This window comes from Mustela erminea, chromosome 19 (assembly GCF_009829155.1).
Source record: "Mustela erminea isolate mMusErm1 chromosome 19, mMusErm1.Pri, whole genome shotgun sequence".
NCBI classification, from domain to species: domain Eukaryota; kingdom Metazoa; phylum Chordata; class Mammalia; order Carnivora; family Mustelidae; genus Mustela; species Mustela erminea.
Window position 1 is genome coordinate 17,900,987 of NC_045632.1, and position 21,940 is coordinate 17,922,926.

Below are 21,940 nucleotides of genomic sequence, written 5' to 3' on the forward strand. Positions count from 1 at the left end.
CATATAGTGGACACCATAACATGTAAAAATAAAACAAATGTGGATTATGCTGTCATTTTTAATTTTAATAAAATAGATAATTTCATATTACATAGAGAGAAAGTCCATCCATTCATCATTGATAAAATTTTAGAAATATTTTCTATAAAAAGTTTAGTACTTGATTGGGAATGAATCCATTAGAACATGATTTCTATAGATACAGTGTTCCCATCCTCACCCCCATTCTTATTTTGAGAAAATTTAAAAATACAGAAAAGTACAAAAAATAAGACAAGATATCCATATACCACAATCCAGAATTATCCAGTATTTTGATATATTTACTTGCAGTCTGTTTAGTTTTAAAGAGAAATGGATGTTTATATATAAAATTGAAGTCCCCTTTCAACAGTCCCCATCCCATCCCTCCCACACTCATCCCCTTTTCCTTCTCCACTCTTCACAAGCAACCACTATCAAGAGTTTGGTCTGTATCTTCCAATCCATTTCAAAAACATTTTAAAAACATACATACATGTAAGTATCCATTACCAATACATAGTACTGAATTTTGTGAGAAAAGTTTTAATTAAAATTTACAAAAATGTCATTGTAATATATGTGTTATTCTGCAACTTCATTTCCCCCTTCAACATAATTTTTGAGATCTCTGTAATACATGTCGATCTCACTTGTTAAATTTTACAGATATACAGTATTTCATCATAAGCATTTCCCATTTTGTTCCCGATGGGTATTTAAGTTGTTTCCAACTTATGGCTACTATAAATCATGCCACAGTAAATAGACTGGTATATATTTTGAAGCATACAAACCCAGAATTCCTAGGTATTCTTGAACTTGTTATAAGGAATGTTTCCCTACTCCCAAGGTCATAACCATTTCAGTATATAGCTTTTTCATATTCCTGTTTTTAATCTCTTGGATCTTACCTCCGTGTACAGTTCATGGTTTGTTTTTTCCTTGAAGAACAGATGACCTCCAAATCATTGTTTATAGTCTCAGTATCTTCTCATCTCCTACTGCCATTTCTATCATATTCTAAATTCTAATAAATGCATAGGTGTTTCCAGAATATCTTCCATTCTGCTAAATCAATATAGAAGTCTCATCCTTTTCAATACTTACAACTTATTTTTTTTATTACATTGGTGAAAATCTCCAGATCTACGCAGACAGCAATAAGAAGCATGTTTACCATTCCCAATTTTAGTGGAAATGCATCTAAAGTTTCAGCATTACCTGTACCATCAGCTTTTTGGTGGGTGCAGGATTTTTATCATACAAATGTCTTTCTCTTCAGTATAAATTCCCTGGTGTCCAGTAACTGTTTCACTTTTGTTTTCCTCCTTTGTGATGCTTTCCTTCTACATGATTACTTCTGATGTGCTTTAGAGGCTTAAATTCCTGATGAACGTTTTCCAATTTTTAAGATATTTACAGGGTTTTTAATGAGTATGAATTTTCTGATGTCTAATGTGGTGTGACTTCTGGCTAAAAGCTTTCCCACATTCACTACATTGATAAGGCTTCTTACCTGTGTGTATTCTCAAATGCAGAGCAAGGGTTGAGAACTGAGAGAAAGCTTTCCCACATTCATTACAACCATAGGGTTTCTCACCTGTATGGCTTCTCACATGCACAGTAAGAGATGAACTTTGAGAGAAGGCTTTTCCACATACGTTGCATTCATAGGGTTTATCACCTGAATGAATCCTCACATGCACAATAAGTGACGTTCGCTGAGAGAAGGCTTTTCCACATTCATTACATTCATAGGGTTTCTCTCCAGTGTGAATGTTTTGATGTTTTATGAGGTACTTCTTCTGGCCAAAAGCTGTTCCACATTCACTACATTTAAAGGGTTTCTCTCCAATATGAATTTTCTCATGCTCAGTAAGGTTAGACTTCCCACTGAAGGTTTTTCCACACTCCTTACATACAAAAGGCTTCTCTCCCGTGTGAGTTCTCTGGTGTCTGATGAGGTTTGACTTCTGAATGAAAGCTTTCCCACAATCCTTACACTCAAAAGGTTTCTCTCCAGTGTGAATTTTCTGATGGGTAAGGAGATTTTCCTTCTGGCTGAAGGATTTTCCACATTCATTACATTCAAAAAGCTTTTCTCCAGTATGGGTATTCTGATGTTTAATGACATACTGCTTTTGGCTAAAGGCTTTTCCACATTCATTACATTCAAAAGGTTTCTCTCTATTATGAAAATGTTCATGTTCGGTGAGATTCGATTTGTGGCTGAAGACTTTCCCACATACTTTACAGGCAAAGGGGTTTCCCCCACTACAAATTCTCTGCTGACTGAGGTGTGACATCTGAATGGAAGCTTTCCCACATTCACAAGGTTTCTCTCCAGTATGAATTTTTTGATGAATGAGGATTTACTTTTGCTTGTAGGTATTTCCACATTTCTTACATCTGAAGGGCCTGTGTGTATGACCTTTCAAATGTAAAGTAAGGAATAAAATTCAAGAGAAATCTCTATCATACACAGTGTATTACAAGCTTTCTCTCCAAGTATAAATTTTCTAATGCTCAATGAGGTTTTGTTATATTCACTGGTTTTTCTCCAGTAAAAATTTTCTTCTGCTCAATGAATCTGTCATCTAGCTAAAGGCTCCTCAGAAACAGGGTTTCTCTCCAGCCTGACTTCTACATTTAATGAGGTGTGGCATGTGAGTGAAAGTTTTCCCACATTCAGTAAATTCATAGGGTTTCTCTCCAGTATAAATGCTGTTTTCAGATGGGGTTCAAACTGTTTTAACCGAAAGCATTTCCACACTTATTTACACTTAAAGGGGGTTATTACCTAAAGAATAAGTTGTGGCAGGATTTCCGAACTAAATTAGACTGATGATTCTTTCCTACACAAGTCCCCTCGTGATTGTAAGCTAAACAGTATTTCAAACTCTTTCTAGTTAAATTGAAAAAGATGTTGCTGTTAAAAGATACAATGTCTCAGTTCAGAGGAAGTATTTTTCCAATTTTCTTATATTCACTGCTTTTTTTCCTCAGTCTTTCCTGGAGATGGATGCAACTTGCTTCCCACGTCTTGTTGCCTCTCTATCTGCTCATCATCTTCTCAGGCTTCTTCTAAAATGGAGTACAAAGAATCATCATTTAAAGGAGGTAATGTATAAAAGTGCTTAGTATTGTGGCTGACAAATGGTAAGCCTTGATAATGTTAGCTTTATGTTACCATTATTTATGAAATTTTCCCATTACTGGTAATAAAATTTTGGATTGTGCTATGGAAGCCCACCTCACAGCATGAAAAAATCCTCATGACCAATGTCAACAAATAACTTTGGAGAAGGAAACTTTTGTGGAGGGTATCTGCATAGATAATTAACATTCATAGGCACACAGAACTTAAGGATTCCCATTTCTTAGTTCAGCAAATTGAATGTAACAGACAATGAGGAATTGACAAGTAGGATAAAAAGATGACACAGAATTGAGAAAGTCTAAGAAAAGGATGTCTAAAAAAAGGAAAGGAATTAACCAACAACTTCCTTCCAAAACCCCAATTAAAAAGACAAGAAAAGGGAAGATGGTACAAGTCACAAGCTCACAAGAAAAAATGGATATGACTGGAGATATCAATACACACAGACATTAACAAACTTCCTGATAACATAAGAGCACACAAAAGATTTTCAACACAGCATAGCTGAGAAAGTTTAAGTAGATAAAGATCCTGCAGAAGAAGAAGCCAATGTCAAACCAATTTATGCCACAAAATATCAGAAAGACTAAGGAAACGGAGGGAATCAAGTACCTCGAAAGAAATAATAAAGGATGGTAGCTGAAAAAAAGATATAGGTGCGGCTGGAGCACTACCCTCCCAGTAGGAGGACCATGCCTTTGATGAAACAGAAATCATTTTTGGCAGAAATTTAATCAGAGTATCTCCAGGCTCAGGGATATCCAGTAAGATATGACAAGGGAGAGTGCTACACTGAAATCAATGGGATTAAATCTGTATATAACATGGTAAGACCTCCAGGACAGTCTGTAGCTCATGCCAAAAAAGGGCTGGCCATCAGGTATATATACCTGTGAGCAGGGTATAAAAGGCTCCTTCTCTGAAGAACCTGAAAAGCCCATGAAAAACCTCAGTAGGATACCCCTCCAAGATGGTTATCTGTTACCTGTACTCATTTTTTTCCGCCAAAACAAAGGACCTGGACACACCAGGGTTTGTGTGAGTGAAGTGGTATAACCCTTCTGTGGAGACCCTGGACCATAAGGCATTTTTGCTTTTTTTTTAAAAAAAGATTTTATTTTTAAGTAATTTCTACACCCAATGTGGGGCTTGAACTCACAACGCCAAGATCAAAAGTCACACGCCCACCAACTGAGAGAGTCAGGCACCCTATAGCATTTTTTTTTAAAGATTTATTAGAGAAAGACAGAGAATGAGTAGGAGGGGCCCAGGAAGAGGGAGAATAATCTCAAACAGACACGCTGCTGAGCAGAGTCTGAAAGGGGGCTTGATGTCACGACCCTGAGATTATGACCTGAGCCAAAACCAAGAATCAGACATGTAATCAGCTGTGCCACCCAGGCACCCTATATCCCATGGCATTTTACTTCTGACTCACAGAAACCTACTAGATGACTAGAAGCAACCAGGCATGAAAGAGCTTATGATCACCTTTCAGTGAATCAGTTTTAAACATGACTGCAGCCAATATTTCACACACATTTGAGGAACCCCTACTAATCAGAAAGACAGATCAACATCAAAAGAAAAAACAAGGGGCACCTAGGTGACTCAGTGGGTTAGCTGATCCTCTGCCTTCGGCTCAAGTCATGATTTCAGGGTCCTGGGATCGAGCCCCACATCGGGCTCTCTGCTCAGCGGGGAGCCTGCTTCCCCCTCTCTCTCTGCCTGCCTCTCTGCCTACTTGTGATCTCTGTCAAATACATAAGTAAAATCTTTAAAAAAAAAAAAAAGAAAAGAAAAAAAGAGAAAATAAACTCTTTAGAATATAGGTAAGGAACAGTAAACAGCAACAAAACCTAAATCCAATCAGATGATATTTTATGAGTGGAACAAAAATATGGTTCTGTAAGGAAGAAACAAAAAGTTCCTTTGAAATTAATTTAAGATGGGGAGTAGGAAGTTAGACTGTATTCTCATTCATTAATAAAAGGATCATCTTACTGTAGAAGGACTATAGTATTTCACCCTAGCAAACTCAGGCATGGCCAGCTACTGTTTGGCCAATGAAATTTAAGTGCAAGTGACAAGTTATTCCCCAGAAGGAGCTTTAAGAAGCCAAATTCAGGGGCACCTAGCTGGTACAGCTGGTGAAGTATGAGACTCCTGATCTTGGGGATGCAAGTTTGAGCCCTATGTTGGGTGTAGAGATTACCTAAAAGGGCACCTACGTGGCTCAGTCAGTTAAGTGTCTGCCTTTGGCTCAGGGTCATGTTCCCAGGGTCCTAGGATGGAGCCCCACATCAGGCTCCCTGCTCGGCAAGGAGATATATGTGCCCCCATGTTCACTGCAGTACTATCTACACCAACTGAGATATGGAAACTATCTAAATGTCCATCAACAGATGAATAGAGAAAATACGGTGAATACACACAACGTAGTATCACTCAGCCATAAAAAAGAACAAAATACTATCATTTGCGACAACACGGATGGAACTTGAGGGTATTACAGAAAGTGAAAGACGTCAGAGAAAGACAAATAATGCATAATCTCTTATATGTGGAATCTTAAACAACAAATCAAGCTCATAGAGAACACACTGATGGTTGAAGAGAGGTGGGTTTGGGGTGTGGGCAAAATGGGTGCAAGGGATCAAAGGTAAAACTTCCAGGTTTAAAATAAATCATGGCGGGCGCCTGGGTGGCTCAGTGGGTTGAGCTGCTGCCTTTGGCTCGGGTCATGATCTCGGGGTCCTGGGATCGAGTCCCGCATGGGGCTCTCTGCTCAGCGGGGAGCCTGCTTCTCTCTCTCTCTCCCTGCCTGCCTATCTACTTGTGATCTCTCTCTCTGTCAAATAAATAAATAAATAATCTTTTAAAAAAATAAAAAATAAAAAAAATAAATAAATCATGGGGATGTAATGTACAGCATGGGAACTACAGTTAGTAATACGTATTGCATACGTGGAAGCTGCTAAGAGAGTAATTCCTTAAATGTTCTCATTGGAAGAAAAAAAAGTAACCATTTGTGTTGACAGATGGTAACTATAGAGTTATCGTGATCATTTCATAATATACACAAACACAAATTATGCTACAGTGTGTGAGGGGGGATGGGGTAACTTGGCAATGGGCATTAAAGGAGGGCACCTGATGTAATCAGCACTGGGTGATATTTGCAACTGATGAATCATTAAAATCTACCCCTGAAATTAGTAACATAACATATGTTAACTAGCTCAAATTTAAATAAAATCCTTTTAAAATAAAATCTTGGGAAAAAAATTATAATATTGTACATTTGAAACTTATATAATGTTGTAGGTGAATTAGACCTCAATTTTTAAAAAAGACAAATTCAGAGCATAAAGCAAGGTAACATATTAGCTGAGTGAAGTAAGTTCCAGAAAACAAAAGGAAAACACTGATTAGAGGAGCTACTCAAAGAAAAACACACACAAAAAAAGCTTGCTCTCTTGTAAGTCATGAATCTCTAGACTTAAAGGGCACATGTACTACCTTGCACGAAGAATAAAAGATGCATACCTACATGTGTCACCATGACATTTCAAAAGAAAAAATGAAGAGGCCATTAAAAGAAAACCCTACTATATATGTATATACACACATATATACATCACCCAACTACACACAGGTATGTATCACCCAAAGAACAGGAATCAGAATGGCACCAAATTTCTCAACAGAAACACAGGAAGCGAAAAGACAAAATTCTGAGGGAAAATTCTAAGCTTGGCCTACCAATCTAATGAGACAAAGGCATCTTAAGATATGTAAATGTTAAAAAATTTTTCTCAATGCACTTTTCCTCTCAGGATGCTACATGAGCTCCACCAAATGAGTAGATAGAGAAGGTGATACAGAATGCAAGAAAGATAGAATATAACATAGGGAAAACAAAAAAGTCTTTGATAATGTTGATGAAAAACTACAAGATCAGAGCTAACTATCCGTCAGAGTACAGCCAGTTCTGACTAGAACAGAAGAATTAAAATTCTACAGGTAAATCTTCATGGGAAAAAAATGGAAAAAATTTCCCAATGCATTTGACCATGTGTAAACTAGTATTTAGAGGGCTTTTAGCTATTCTAAGGTATCCAAGGGAGTTTATGCTAAATACAGAAAACCAAAACAAAAGTATGACAAATATAAATTCCATGAAAGAAAAAAATAGCATAGTAATAAAATTCTATAATCTACACACATACGTCTACTGTAAATGAAAAGGTAATAGTTGGGGCGCTTGGGTGGGTCAGTGGGTTAAAGCCTCTGCCTTCGGCTCCAGCCCCGCATTGGGCTCTCTGCTCAGCAGGGAGCCTGCTTCCTCCTCTCTCTCTGCCTGCCTCTCTACCTACTTGTGATCTCTGCCTGCCAAATAAATAAATCTTAAAAAAAAAAAAAAAAGGGTAAGAGTTATCTCAAAAAGGTGTCTTAAAGTTAGTTTTTTTTTTTTTTTTTTTTTAAAAGATTTATTTGCCAGGGGCGCCTGGGTGGCTCAGTGGGTTAAAGCCTCTGCCTTCGGCTCGGGTCGTGATCTCAGGGCCCTGGGATTGTGTCCCGCATTGGGCTCTCTGCTCAGCAGGGAGCCTGCTTCCTCCTCTCTCTCTGCCTACTTGTGATTTCTGTCAAATAAATAAATAAAATCTTAAAAAAAAAAAAAAAAAAGATTTATTTGCCAGAAAGAAAGAGAGAAACCAAGAGCAAAAGCAGGGGAAAGCACTGGGCAAAGGGAGAGGCAGAAGCAGACTCCCCAACAAGCAGGGAGGCCGATCGGGTACGATCATGACCTGAGCTGAAGGCAGACCCCAACCAACGGAGCCACGGGCATCCCTTCAATTTGAGTTATTATATTAATGACTTCAGTGATTTTAAAAAAAAAAAAAAAGAAAGAAAGAAAGAAACAAGTCAGACGGTTGTTTATCCTATAAATAGGTAAAATTAAGATGGGCAAGGCAGACTGGAAAAATAAAAATTGATACTAAAGAGTTACTTCTAACTTCAGAATAAATGAGCCTCTGGGCACCTGGGTGACTCAGTCAGTTAAGTATCCAGCTCTTGGTTTCTTTTGGCTCTGGTCATGATCTCACCGGTTTTAAGATCTATCTAGCCCCACAACGGACTCCACACTGAGCATGGAGTCTGCTTCAGATTCTTTCTTTCTCTCCCTCTGCTCCTCTCCACTTGCACACCTGTGCACTGGCATACTCTCTCAAATAAATAAAATCTTTTTAAAAAATGAGTCCTCTCTGGGATTTAATTTCTAAGAAAATGAGGAAAGGCACAATGCAGTGTTCTAGAAGCCACCTCCAGTAAGAGGGAAAAGGGGGAAAAAAATCAAAGCAAAAGATAAGAAAACACTTAGCAAGATAAAGCAACATCTCGGGTCATCAAGGCACCAATCAAGCAGGAGAGAGAATTCCTACAGTGGTGACTCACAAGACATAAATAGATCCTTTCTTCTAAAATGTTAAAATAAGAACATCTCTGCCCACTTTTCACATCTGTGAAGGATAAAGAAAAACGGGGAAAAACTGCACTGTTGAGAAGAGTAGGAAGCAGCTATAATTCTAATGTCTAAGAGGATTGTTAGCAGGCATCAGCCATTGTTGCTGTTTTTAGGAAGGGTTCTGAGGCACAACACTCTCCAAAAACTTAAGGCACAGCCTCAAGGGACAAATCATCACCTCGTTTTTAACAACAGAATCACTGGAATGTAGGTTGGATACCAAAGACTTGGTGGACCCACCAGCATCCCTAAGTGGTAGGAAGGAAATACAGAGACACCCAGCGAATTAAGCTGCTTATAAGTACAGAAGAACAGAAGATCACAACCTTCTCCCTAAATTCTTGACTTGTGTATCTAACTACCTATATGAATATGCACTAAAATGATTAGCAAACATCACAATCAATAACTCCAAAATATACCTCTTGATCTATCTCTGAAATTTCTTGAAGTCTTCCTATCTCCGGGAAATGTTAAACTCCTTCTCTTCTAGTTAAAATCCCAGAATTGAGTCTGATTCCTCTTTCTCTTATAAAAAAAATACAACCTAGGGGCACCTGAGTGGCTCAGTGGGTTAAAGCTTCTGCCTTTGGCTCATGATCCCAGGGTCGTGGGATTGAGCCCCACATCAAGCTCTCTGCTCAGCGGGGAGCCTGCTTCCTCCTCTCTCTCTGCCTGCCTCTCTGCCTACTTGTGATCTCTGTCTGTCAAATAAATAAAATCTTAAAAAATAAATAAATAAAAATTAAAAAATACAACCTAAAAAAATACTAAATAAAAATAAACCTGTATCAGCCAGCTGTTTCTTGAAAATATCTGAAGAATCTGAGGTACCTGGGTGACTCAGGGTCTGCCTCCAACTCAGGTCATGATCCCAGGGTCCTGAGATGGAGCCCTACATCGGGCTCCCTGCTTCTACCCGTGATCTCTCTCTTGCTTTCTCTGTCAAATAAATAAAATCTTTAAAAAATAAGTATGTGTATATATATATACATATATATATATATGTGTGTGTGTGTGTATCTTAAGAATCTGACTCACCACTAGCAATACTATCATTTTCTTACATAGATTACTGCAATAGTCTGATTATCTCCTAGCCTTGTTCCCATATACCTTATTTTCTATACACCAGCCAAAATATAATTCTAACCTTATCATTCCTCTACGCCAAACCCTTTGATGGTCTCCCAAATCACTCAGAATAAAGACCAGGCCTATTACCTAACCAAACCTTTTCTTGCTCATTTTGCGTGAGCCTACTCTGCCCTGGTCAGTATTTCTAAAACAGCAAGTTCCAGCCTCAGGGCTTTCATCACCCTTTGTTCCTTCTGGCTGAATGTTCTTCCATCAAATATAACATGCCTCATTTGCACATGCTAAAGCTCTTTTTTTTTTTTTTTAAAGTCACCCTTTTAGTGAGACCTTTCCCTGATCAACTGACTTAAGATTATAACCACCAATTGGCCTTCTCTATGTTGTTTTTCCTTCCTTTTTCTCCAGAGCACTACCACCATCTGATAGAATATATATTTTTACTTATTTACTCACAGTGTGTCTTCCTCAGGAGGGAGGAATTTTTGAAAATTTTGATCAATGACATCTCCTTAGTAAGTGAAATGATACCTAGTATCATTCAAAAAATACTTATCAACTATATGAATATACTACATTGATAGAAATGATAGTTGGTTTACTTATGCTTATTTCTGTCAAATCTATAAATAAATGTACTTTGACTCAGCATTTCCACTGAGGATGAATTACTATATAGCTGTTATCTATTTTATCTCTGCAAAGCAATATAAACAAGTATATATGCACTCGTGTATTCAAAAGCATACATCTGCAAACAACCTAAATGTCCATAAATAGGAAGACAGGTTAAATAAAATGTATTGGTAAGAGTCTCTTCCAAAAAAACAAATAAAAACTATGGACACAACATAATACATACTATCATTTATATGAAAAGGAAAAGTGAGGGCTTACATACATATATAGTCATATTTACAGCACAGATATGCTGCTTTATTTATAGGCTACCTCAAGAAGGCTACATGTGAAACTCTTAAAAATGACTGCATCTTTGAAAAAAATCTATAGGACTAAAGGTAAGTGGTAAGAGATTTTCTCAGTGTACACCTTGATATTCAAAAATGTTACAAGCTTGGGCACCTGGATGGCTAGTGGGTTAGGCCTCTGATCGTTAGGTTGTGATCTCGGGGTCCTGGGATCGAGTTCCGCATCAGGCTCTCTGCTCTGTGCAGAGCCTGCTTCCTCTCTCTCTCTCTTCCCTCTCTGCCTGCCTGTCTGCCTACTTGTGATCTCTGTCAAATAAATAAATAAAATCTAAAAAAACAAACAAACATGTTACAAGCTCATGTTAGTATACTAAAAAACAAATACAGGGACACCTGGGTGGCTCAGTCGGTTAAGTGCTGCGTTGAGCTCAGATCATGGTCTCAGGATCCTGGGATGGAGTCCCGTATCCAGCTCCTTGCTCAGTGGGGAGCCTGCTTCTCCCTCTGCCTCTGCCTGCCACTCCACCTGCGTGTGCGTTCTCTCTCTGGCAAATAAATAAAAAGCTTTTAAGAAAATAAAAAAGTAAAAAATAAAAACCAAAAACAGACTCTTAACATTTATATGCACATACAGCAGCAAAGGGCAGAACTGATTTCTAAGGCAACAACTTCTGAAAGAGATATATGCGTGGGTGGAAAAGAAAGGAAGGCAGGAATTTGTTGATGTGTAATGGGGGAGAAAGTGGGATAAGCAGACAAGAGGAAGCATGATTACAGACGTAAATCATAATTCAGAGGCATTTAGCCACTGAAAGAATGAAAGAAGGTGGCAAGTAATAAAAAGGAACCTAAATGTCAGACTATATGTAAAAAAGACTTTTTTTTTTTTTAAGATTTTGTTTATTTATTTGACAGAAAGAGATCACAAGTAGGCAGAGAGGCAGGCAGAGAGAGATGGGGAAGCAGCCTTCCCCCTGAGTAGAGCGCCTGCTGTGGGGCTTGATCCCAGCACCTTGGGATAATGACCTGAGCTGAAGGCAGAGGCTTTAACCCACTGAGTCACCCAGGCACCCCAAAAAAGATTTTTTTAAATCTTTAAAAATTATTTATTTCTTTATAAAGATTTATTTGACAGAAAGAGATCACAAGTAGGCAGAAAGACAGGCAGAGAGAGGGGGAAGCAGGATCCCTGCTGAGCAGAGAGTCCGATGTAGGGCTCTATCCCAAGACCCTGAGATCATGACCTGAGCCACCCAGGTGCCCAAGACTTAAAAAAAAAAAAAAAAAAAGATATTATTTATTTGACAGAGAGACAGTGAGAGAGGAAACACAAGCAGGGGGAGAGGGAGAAGCAGGCTTCCCACAGAGCAAGGAGCCAGATGCTGGGCTTGATCCCAGGACCCTGGGATCTTGACCTGAGACAAAGGCAGATGCCTAAAGACTGAACCACCCAGGCACGCCTCAACACTTAAAACTTACAAAAGGCAACGCATGAGGAAAAAAATATACAAATTGGGAAGTATGAATGAGAGAAAAATCACACAGCAGTAATACAAATAAAGTGTGAAATCCTGACATCCAGAACGAAGTTAAGAGGGGCATCTAAAAAATGTGATTAAATAATGCAGTACTGAAGCAGCAAAAATGATGACTGTAAATATAAGCCAGCTAGCTAAAGAATTCATAACAAGTAAATACTCCCAAGTCTAGGGCCTGTAAGAAAATATCCCTGAGTATTTCAAAGGTGTCAATGCTGCCTGACCAACGGTGACCTGCCTTGCCATTCACTCACCTGAACAAATTTCCTTCCCACTTGGTTCTCCACCATCCAGTGTCTTCTTATTCCAACACAGGATCAGATACAGTTTGGTCAGTTTATAACCTGCTTTTGGGGAAATGACACAGCACTAGAATGTTAATGCTGGGGACCAAAGTACCATCCTAGAACTAAGGCTGAGCCCAGGGGCCTCCAGGCCTTCTCAATGATGAGGAAGGTACAGTTTCCAGGAGCACAAGGAAGTGGCCCTGTGAAAAAGAAGGAAGTAATGACCTTTTGCCTTAGAGATTAATGCACACACAATTATAACAAGCAAAGGAACAAGGACTACCTGAAACTTGAATTTCAAAGCCATACTCATTAAATCATTTACATTTCCAGAAATGGGGTAAAAAAAAAAAGAGAGAATTATTTCTCAGAATTTTATTTATACAGGAAAGCTGTTCATACCTCATATGACTGGTTGCTACTGTTCTGTACCACCACATTTATACCTAGTTCCTGACTGGATTTTAACCATGGCTATTATTCCTGGATGATTTTAATACTCACATCATGACAATAGCCGTAGATGCCTATCAGAACTAAGTCACCAGAATACAATGCATAGGAAATTGTTCTTACAGTATTCAGGAATAAAGCTGCAAAAAGTTTCCCCAGAGCCCTAACATTTACTTTGTACTATAATCTATGTATCAGATGGGTGTGGTGCAAAAACAATGAATACTGTCACGGTGAAAAGAAATAAAAATAAATAAATAAATAATTTTTAAAAAACTATGTATCAGAAATACATTCATTCATTCATTCATTCATTCAAAAAACATTTCTAAGGGCATTATTGGGACAACTGACAAAATTTGAACATGGATTTTATTTTTTTTTTAAAGATTTTATTTATTTATCTGACAGATAGAGATCACAAGTAGGCAGAGAAGCAGGCAGAGAGAGAGGAGGAAGCAGGCTCCCTGCTGAGCAAAGAGCCCGATGGGGCTTCCATCCCAGGACCCTGGGATCATGACCTGAGCTGAAAGCAGAGGCTTTAACCCACTGAGCCACCCAGGCGCCCCTGAACATGGATTTTATGTTAAGTAATAGCAATGTGTTGATGTTAAAAATTTTTTTTTTAATACTTTATTTATTTGACAGAGAGAGATCACAGTAGACAGAGAGGCAGGCAGAGAGAGAGAGAAGGAAGCAGGCTCCCTGCTGAGCAGAGAGCCCGATGCGGGACTCGATCCCAGGACCCTGAGATCATGACCCGAGCCAAAGGCAGCGGCTTAATCCACTGAGCCACCCAGGCACCCCGATGTTAAAATTTTTTTTAAAGATTTTATTTATTTGACAGAGAGAGGTCACAAGTAGGCAGAGAGGCAGGCAGTGAAAGAGGGGGGAAGCAGGGTCCTTGCTGAGCAGAGAACCCAACACACTGCTCCATCCCAGGACCCTGAGACCATGACCTGAGCCAAAGGCAGAGGCTTAACCCACTAAGCCACCAAGGCAACCCGATGTTAAAAATTTTCTGATTTTGTTTACCATACCATGGTTATGAAAAACAAGTCCTTGTTCTTAGAAAATTGGCGCTCAAGTACTTATAAAGGAAGCACATATGCAACTTAGTCTAGGAAGCAACAATGCAACTTAGTCTCAATTGGCTCAAAAAAAAATTATACACAAGAATATCTGGACAAAGAAAGTAGGAAAAAGCAAAAAAAAAAAACATAAATGGTAAATTTGGGTAAAGGATATATGGGACTTTCTAAACTAATTCAACTTTTCTTTAAAGTCGAAATCATATAAAAAAAGCAAAATCCTAAAAACCTGAGTTGCTACTATGCAAATACACATTATCATACATATCATACACTATCATACTAACATACTATGTATGTTGAAGAAGCTTGGTTACCAATTTTTGTGCTGGGGTGTGGCAGAGATGGAGGGCTTAGAACATAATTTTAACAGTAATGTAGGGGCACCTGGATGGCACAGTTATTAAATGTCTGCCTTCGGCTCAGGTCACGATCCCAGGAGCCCCGCATCAGGTTCCCTGCCCTGTGGGAAGCCTGCTTCTCCCTCTCCCACACTCCCCCTTCTTCTGTTCCCTCTCTCGCTGTTTCTACCAAATAAATAAATAAAATCTTTTAATAAACAAACAAACAAACAAACAGTAATGTACCTAGAGAGAAATAGGAGAGGGTTAGTTTCCTGAAGACAATCTGCAGGGGAAAGATCAAGTTTGATTTTCTATTCAAGTTTGATATCCAGAGTGTCAGGTTTTTGAGCAACATGCAGGCAGGTATATTTATTAGGCAACTGCACACAGACATAATGTGCTCATAACAGGCCTAGAAAGCCCAGGAGGGAAACAGGAATTTACCAGCTGTGAGAATATCAGTGCTGCTGAAGACATAGGTGGAATGTGACTATGACTGCTTAGAGATATGAAGGAGACAGTCAAGGACAGAATCCTAGGAACAGCCAACAGTTAAAAAGGCAAGGAAAGGTTTCAAAGGAGCATGGTGGCTGCTTAGTTTTGAATCTTTCAAGTTACTTCTTCTGAAAACTATACAAAATATCAAGAATAATGGGGGTGGTGGTTGGCCAATACACACTATTATTTTTCATAAACTAGCAGAAAGAATATGTTCACTCTAAATTATATTAAGTGTTAGCCCCAAATACCCAAAATAGCAGATCCAGTGCAGGAACCACAACAGTATGGTATGCACAGCAAGAAAGATTACATAACTGTGAGCAGTCTTTGAAATAACAGATCTCAGAAATAATTAGCAAATATTCATTCTCAGAATGACAGTTGAGTATGAACTGCTGCAGCTGAGTCTAACAATGAACAACAAAACTAGGGACCAAAAAAGCCCTCCCAAACTCCATGTACCAAAGGCAGACCCAACAAGAGGCCTAAATAGGAAGTTGCCAAGAAGCCTAGAAGAACTGGGAATGCTTTGAGGGATTCCAAGAACTTAAAAAGCTCAGATTTCTGCAGCTAATATTTCTTTACTGAATGAGTAGGCTTCACCCTAAAGGGAACTAATAAAAGCAAGACTTAGATTAAACAGAAAAGGAATGCCGAGAAACCAGAAGTATGCTTAAAAAGTACTTGGGAGTACGGTGTCCCCAGATTTAGCAACGTCCCCAGATTTAGCAACTTCTAAGTGAATGTATCATTCTGGAAGGCAAGTACTGTGAAGAAATATGGGAAACAGGGAGATGCAGATAGAAGTCAACCAGGTTAAGGCCAATGAGCCAAAGGAGGTGAAGAACTCCTTTGCTTTAAACACCAAAAAGAGGTATAGGAGCTCTGAAGCACAGAATACTACTGTTTCCTTTTTTCCTGTTAATGGTCTCAAAAAACTCTCTCATACAAACATGAGTAAACAAAATAATTTGTCTGTGTCCATACAAATATAGTACAAGAAAAACAGTGAAAGCAAACAGCACAATTTTCAAACAGCTGAGTAAGCTCACATGAAAAGTACTGCCACAAAGGAAGAAAGAAAATGAAAACAAAATGAAATTTTTAGAACTTTAAGAAGCAAGCCATATAAAGAACACAATGATAAAAACAGACCCTTTACTATAGAGAACAAACTGAGGGTTGCTGGAGGGGAGGTGGGTGAGGGAATGGGTTAAATGGGTTATGGGTATTAAGGAGGTCATTTGTTGTAACGAGCACTGGGTGTTACAGGTAAGTGATGAATCACTAAATTCTACTTCTGAAACTAATATTACATTTTATGTCAACTAACTGGAATTTAAACAAAAACCTGAAATTACAAAAAAAGTTAATAAAAAAAGAATACAATGATAAAGAAACTGAGTGAAGTAAAGGTCACTCAAAGAGGGAATGAAAAGAAAACAAAAGTAAGAATGGACATTTTGGGGTGCCTGGCTAGCTCAGTCAGTAGGGCATATGATTTCAAGGTTGGGAGTTCAGGCCCCATGCTGGCTGTAGATATCACTTAGAAATAAAATCTTTAAAGAAAAAAAAAAAAAGATAGATATCTTACTAGACACCTTATTTTGTTCTGTCTGTTTTTTTTTTTTCTTTTTTTTTAAGACTACAGTATTAGAGTTTGGGGGGGATTTTTGGTTTCCTTGATTAATGTGATCTTTCCTGGTTGTTTTTTTTTTCATCTGAAGCATAGCAGCAGCCTCAGCCTTACACTTTTTGTTTCTACTCACATCCCCAGAGTTGCAGGCAGCACGGGTAACACATATATAGGTAATCATGTATCTGACCACAGAAGCCAACATCTTATCCAATGCAAAAACACTGGGGGAGCTTCTATCACATTCTAATAAAAATAAGGATACCCACTGTCTAAAGTATTATATAAATGTAAAAAATAATCCAGTAAATTAAGCTGGAAATAAAACTAATTTATAGAAATCAATAACTTTCTCATACACCAAAACAATGACTCCATTTACAACAGCAATAGAAAAGATAAAGTACCTAGAAATAAACTTAGTAAGGAGGTCCAAAACCTGAATGAAAAAAAAAATTTAAACACTCCAGAAGACCCAAAAGGAAACGGGAATATATAAAACATATATCATGCATGGACAATATTTAACATCATAAAGATCTAATGTCCCTTTCCAAGTTATTATATAAATTTAGTAAATACCAATAAAAACAAGCTTTCCCCCTCCTAGAACTAGACAAGTTAACTCTAAGGTTTACACAGAAAAATAAATAAGCAAGGGGGAGCGCCTGGGTGGCTCAGTCAGTTGTGTGTCTGACTCTTGATTTTGGCTCAGGTCAAGATCTCAGGATCCTGAGACTGGGCTCCACACTCAGCGGGGAGTCTGCTTGAGAGTCTGCTTGAGATTCCACACACCCCGCCCCGCTGCCAAGCATGCAGGTGTGCACGCACTCTCTTGCAAATAAATAAAATCTAAAAAAAAAAAAAAAGAAGCTAGGAAACTCTGTAAAGAACAAACAATAACATATTAGCAACACCAAAATTGTAAAGCTTCAACAATAAAAAAATATTGGTGTATGAATACAGACTGGAAGATGGATGAGACTATAAACTCCAGAAACAGACCAAATACATGTGAGAATTTATTATTTGATCAAAATGGAATTTCAAAATAGTAAACTTAAAAAACAAATAATGATGCTTACAAGTCAGAAAAATTTGAGGTTTGTAATCAAATAAATGTAAAGGGATTTTTTTTTAAGGTTATATATATTTATTTGAGAGAGAGAGACACACTGAGAAGGAACACAAGCAAGGGAAGTGGAACAGGGAGAAGCAGAAGCAGAAGCAGGCTTTCTGCTAAGCAGGGAGCCTGACACAGGACTCCATCCCAGAACCCTGAGATGATGACCTGAGCCAAAGCAGACACTTAAAGACTGAGCCACCCAGGCACCCTGAGGAATTTTAAAAACCAGGAAATCATTACTTTTTAACCCTTAAAGAAATTGATATAGCCAAGGATTATTTATGTGTTGAAACCATCCATTAAATCAATGGGGAATGAACATTCATATGGTACCAAAGTAAATCATACAGATTTCATTTAATAAGTGGAGCTGGAAGAACTGTGTAGCCAACTGGTCGAGAAGGGAAAAATATAATCACTAATGATGGACCAGTCAAATCACAAGTTTCTCCTGAGTTATGCCATTTGAATATCATCTCTGATGTACTCTGGCCAAAAGTTATAACTGGGATTTTTAAAAAACATCATCAGAGGTTCCAAATTACAACTCTGAGAAAGTAACCATCCCATAAATCAAAGAACATTCTCATGAAAAAGATAATAATGTGTTTCTAAAGATGAATCTAACTTAAACACAGAAATCTAACTTCCTGGGGCGCCTGGGTGGCTGGCTCAGTGGGTTAAGCCACTGCCTTCGGTTCAGGTCATGATCTCTGGGTCCTGGGAGGAGTCCCGCATTGGGCTCTTTGCTCAGCAGGGAGCCTGCTTCCCCTCTGTCTCTGCCTGCCTCTCTCTCTACTTGTGATCTCTATCAAATAAATAAATAAAATCTTAAAAAAAAAAAAAAAACTAACTCCCTCATTCCAGTTATAAAAGGAAATGTCAAAAAAAAGGTTTAAAATGGAAATAAAAAAGAACATCTATATCTATATATCTGAATCTTTCAGAAATTTCTACCAGAAATAGTACAAATGGCTGTACTATTATTTCTTAGGTAATAATACTGCTATTTATCGAGTACTTACTACATACCAGGCACTATTCCTTAGAACTTAAAAATCATTAATCTACACAACCAACCACCCTGTGAATTAGATACTATTATTTTCTCTATATCAGTAAATGAGAAACAGGCATATGCTTAAGTACATCAAGGTACAAAGTGCGAAGGAAGGAATTAGTAGCAGTCTGGCTCCATGGCCCATGTCCCCTTAAAAAAAAACAAAAACAAAGGGGCACCTGGGTGGCTCAGTGGGTTAAAGCCTCCGCCTTCAGCTCAGGTCATGATACCAGGGTCCTGGGATAGAGCCCCACATCAGACTCTCTGCTCAGCAGGGAGCCTGCTTCCCCTCCTCCTCTCTCTGCCTGCCTCTCTGCCTGCTTGTGATCTCTGTCAAATATATAAATAAAAATCTTAAAAAAAAAAAACAAAAAAACCAAAAAACCAAAACAAAACCCCACAAAAAACAAAAAAAGAAAAAAAACTTAACTTTTAAATACTAAATTCATATACTTAGAAAACCAGCATAAAAAGTTATTTACCAGGGCACTGGGGATCCCAGGGTCCTCCGTCCAGCTCCCTGTTGCTTCTGCCTCTCTCTCTGCCCCCAACCCCTACTTGTGCACGCGATTGCTCTCTCTCTCTCTCTCATAAATAATCTTTAAGAAAAAAGAAAGAAAAAAAAAAAAGGAAGCTATCTGTCTTTGCCCTATCTCAGTACAACAACCCCAAACAGAGATAGCCACTTCCATTAGTTTCTTGCCTATCTTTTGAGTTTTCTAATGGAAACAAATACAAACATTTATTATTTCTGTCCCTTCTTACTTCAAATGAAGCATACCATACATTTGCCATCTTGTTTTTTTCACTGAACAATACATTTTAGAGTTATTTCAGTGTCAATATATAGAAAGCTTCCTCCTTGTTCTTTTGTATACTTGTGTATTACTCTGTTGTATAAATGGACCTAATTTTATCCAACTAATCTCCTAGTGATGGCTTATCTTTACCTATGCTAAACACTGCTGCAATGAGCAACCTCACACCTGTATCATTTCATACATATGCGGGTACATTTGTAGGATTATTTCCAGATGTGAAATAGCCATGTCAAAAAGAAAATACACTTTAATTAGAGATGCTGCCAAATTTCCCTTCATTGGCCTGCTTCATGCAAACACCAATACAATTTTAATTTCTAGAGATTTATATTTTAAAATATGTTACCACTAGATGGATCGATCTAGAGAGTATAATGCTAAGCGAAGTCAGTCAGTCAGGGAAAGACAAATAGCATATGATTTCACTCGTGTGGAATCTAAGAAACGAACAAAGGAAAAAAAAAAAAAAAAGACAAACCAAAAAAACAGACTCTTAACTATAGGGAACAAACAGATGGTTACCAGAGGGGAAGTGGGTGGGTAGGGGGAAGGGTGAAACAACTGAAAGGAATTAAGAGTACACTTGTCTTGATGAGCACTGAATAATATATAGAACTGTTAAATCACTATACTGTATACTTGAAACACATAACGGTGTATGTTAACTATACTGGAACTGAAATTCAAAAAAACAAAAGACAAAAAAACATTAGCGCCGGCCTCCCACTTCCCCACATCCAACTGCTTTTCTTTTTCAGAGTTTTACGGGCTATTCTAGCTTATTTTTCCATACGAAATCCATAATCAGTTTATCTAATTCCCCCCCACCAAAAAAACTGTAGATGCTTTTATTAGGATCACACTGAATTAATAAATTTACTTAAATCTGCACACGCTTCTTTCTGACGTCTCCCTATTGAAAAACATGGTCTATCTATTTGATAATATCTCCTGCTATGCCTCTCAACACCTTTTAGAGTTCTTTTCTAATAGTTTTGCATACTGCTTATTTCTCATTTTTATTGCTATTGTACATAGTTTCCTACTATGTCTCCTAACTGGCTGTTGTCTATTTGAAGACTGTTGATTTGTAAATATTAAATTGGTACCCAAATAACTTAACTCTTATTTTTTTTAAATTGTTAGGGATGGCAGTAGGGATTCCTTAGAAAAACCATTTTTGCAGACAGGAGTTAACGGTCTTTGTTACTTCACAAAATCCATCCAACTTGGGACACCTCGATTCATTTAGGAGTCAGACACCTAGAATCTAGGTCAGACTAGTAAATAAACATTGCAACAACTAAATTTTCTTCAAATAACGAAGATTACCATGCCTAATTTAGAACTCCAAACCCTTGACTCTAATCCCGGGCTTTCTGTGCTATATGACGCTGTTGCTCAAAGTGCAACGTCGATATTTTATCTAGGATTTAACAGCAGCCCTATTAAAATACCCTTTAGATCAGAAGATTTGAGATCGTCTGAAGCTCTTCCACCAACAAAAAGTGCCTTCGAATAGTCTTGCTTGCTTAAAAAAGAAGAAACAACGGTGATCTGTATTCTACTTCAATTAAAAGTAAATGCATTTTATATAAAAATTCACTTTTAAATCATTTATCATTAAGCTTCCCCCCCTTCAAATAATCAAATAAAAAACACTCCACGAAGATGGCACCGTTATTATCAGCACTTTCGACAAGGGAAGTGCGGCTCGCTAATTATTACCTCAATACTAGTCTCCTACATCTCCCTCTCAGATGCAGCCATACACAATCCTGCACTCACAGTTTCTCACTCAATAATCCCAACATCCAAACTTGCGGGCAAACTCAGGGTCACACACGCTCGAACCCTCCTCAGAAACCCCCACCCCCACCCCGCATGTAGGCCAGAAGCTCTTAAACCCACTCCTCATCCCCGCGCCGCGCCCCAACAAATCCAGAATCCTCCCTTTCAACCTCCCCGACCCGACCGGCCCAAGACGCCCACATCCCACCTCCTACTTTCGCGCCACGTGGACCCAGGGGCCGGACTGACCCGCGGACAAAGACCAAAATGTCCACTCGGCGCGCTGCGCCTGCGCACTCCGAGGGCGAGCGAACACTCCCAGAAGTCTCTGCGACGCGGCCCTCACGGTCACCGTGGCCAGGCCTAGCCTGGTATTTGATTACCTTCTGTCTACAGCAACGCCGCTTTTCCGGCCTTAAACTACATTTCCCTTTAGGCTTTGCTGGTCAGCACTCTGTCCCACACGAACTTGGCTGCCTCTTCCAGTAATTATGGGGCTCTAAGGGTGAGTCGTCCTGCTTTAGAAGAAAATCAGCTGAAGCCTGGTGGGAGGT

The 21,940-nt window shown here is 38.5% G+C and overlaps 1 protein-coding gene across 14 annotated transcripts; it reads right to left on the reverse strand.

Moving 5' to 3' along the window:
* Nucleotides 1–40: 40 nt before the first annotated feature.
* Nucleotides 41–21,883, reverse strand: ZNF146 (zinc finger protein 146). Of its 14 annotated transcripts, none has more exons than XM_032323728.1 (4): nt 21,770–21,859; nt 21,053–21,126; nt 12,531–12,763; nt 41–3,108 (listed from the first exon to the last, which is right to left on the reverse strand). In XM_032323728.1, the coding sequence occupies exon 4, from the start codon at nt 2,328–2,330 to the stop codon at nt 1,452–1,454; it is 879 nt and encodes a 292-aa protein (XP_032179619.1). In that variant the 5' UTR covers nt 2,331–3,108; nt 12,531–12,763; nt 21,053–21,126; nt 21,770–21,859; the 3' UTR covers nt 41–1,451. The 14 variants fall into 14 exon arrangements, with proteins under 14 accessions (XP_032179619.1, XP_032179622.1, XP_032179616.1 ...); XM_032323731.1 differs by lacking the exon at nt 21,770–21,859 and adding an exon at nt 21,595–21,692 and having other exon boundaries at nt 12,531–12,623; XM_032323725.1 differs by lacking the exon at nt 21,770–21,859 and adding an exon at nt 21,595–21,692.
* Nucleotides 21,884–21,940: the final 57 nt, after the last annotated feature.

Coding starts and splice junctions, on each gene's coding strand:
- ZNF146 (XM_032323736.1), bottom strand. CDS start 2,330: ATGTCACACCTCAGTCAGCAGAGAATTTGTAGTGGGGGAAACCCCTTT.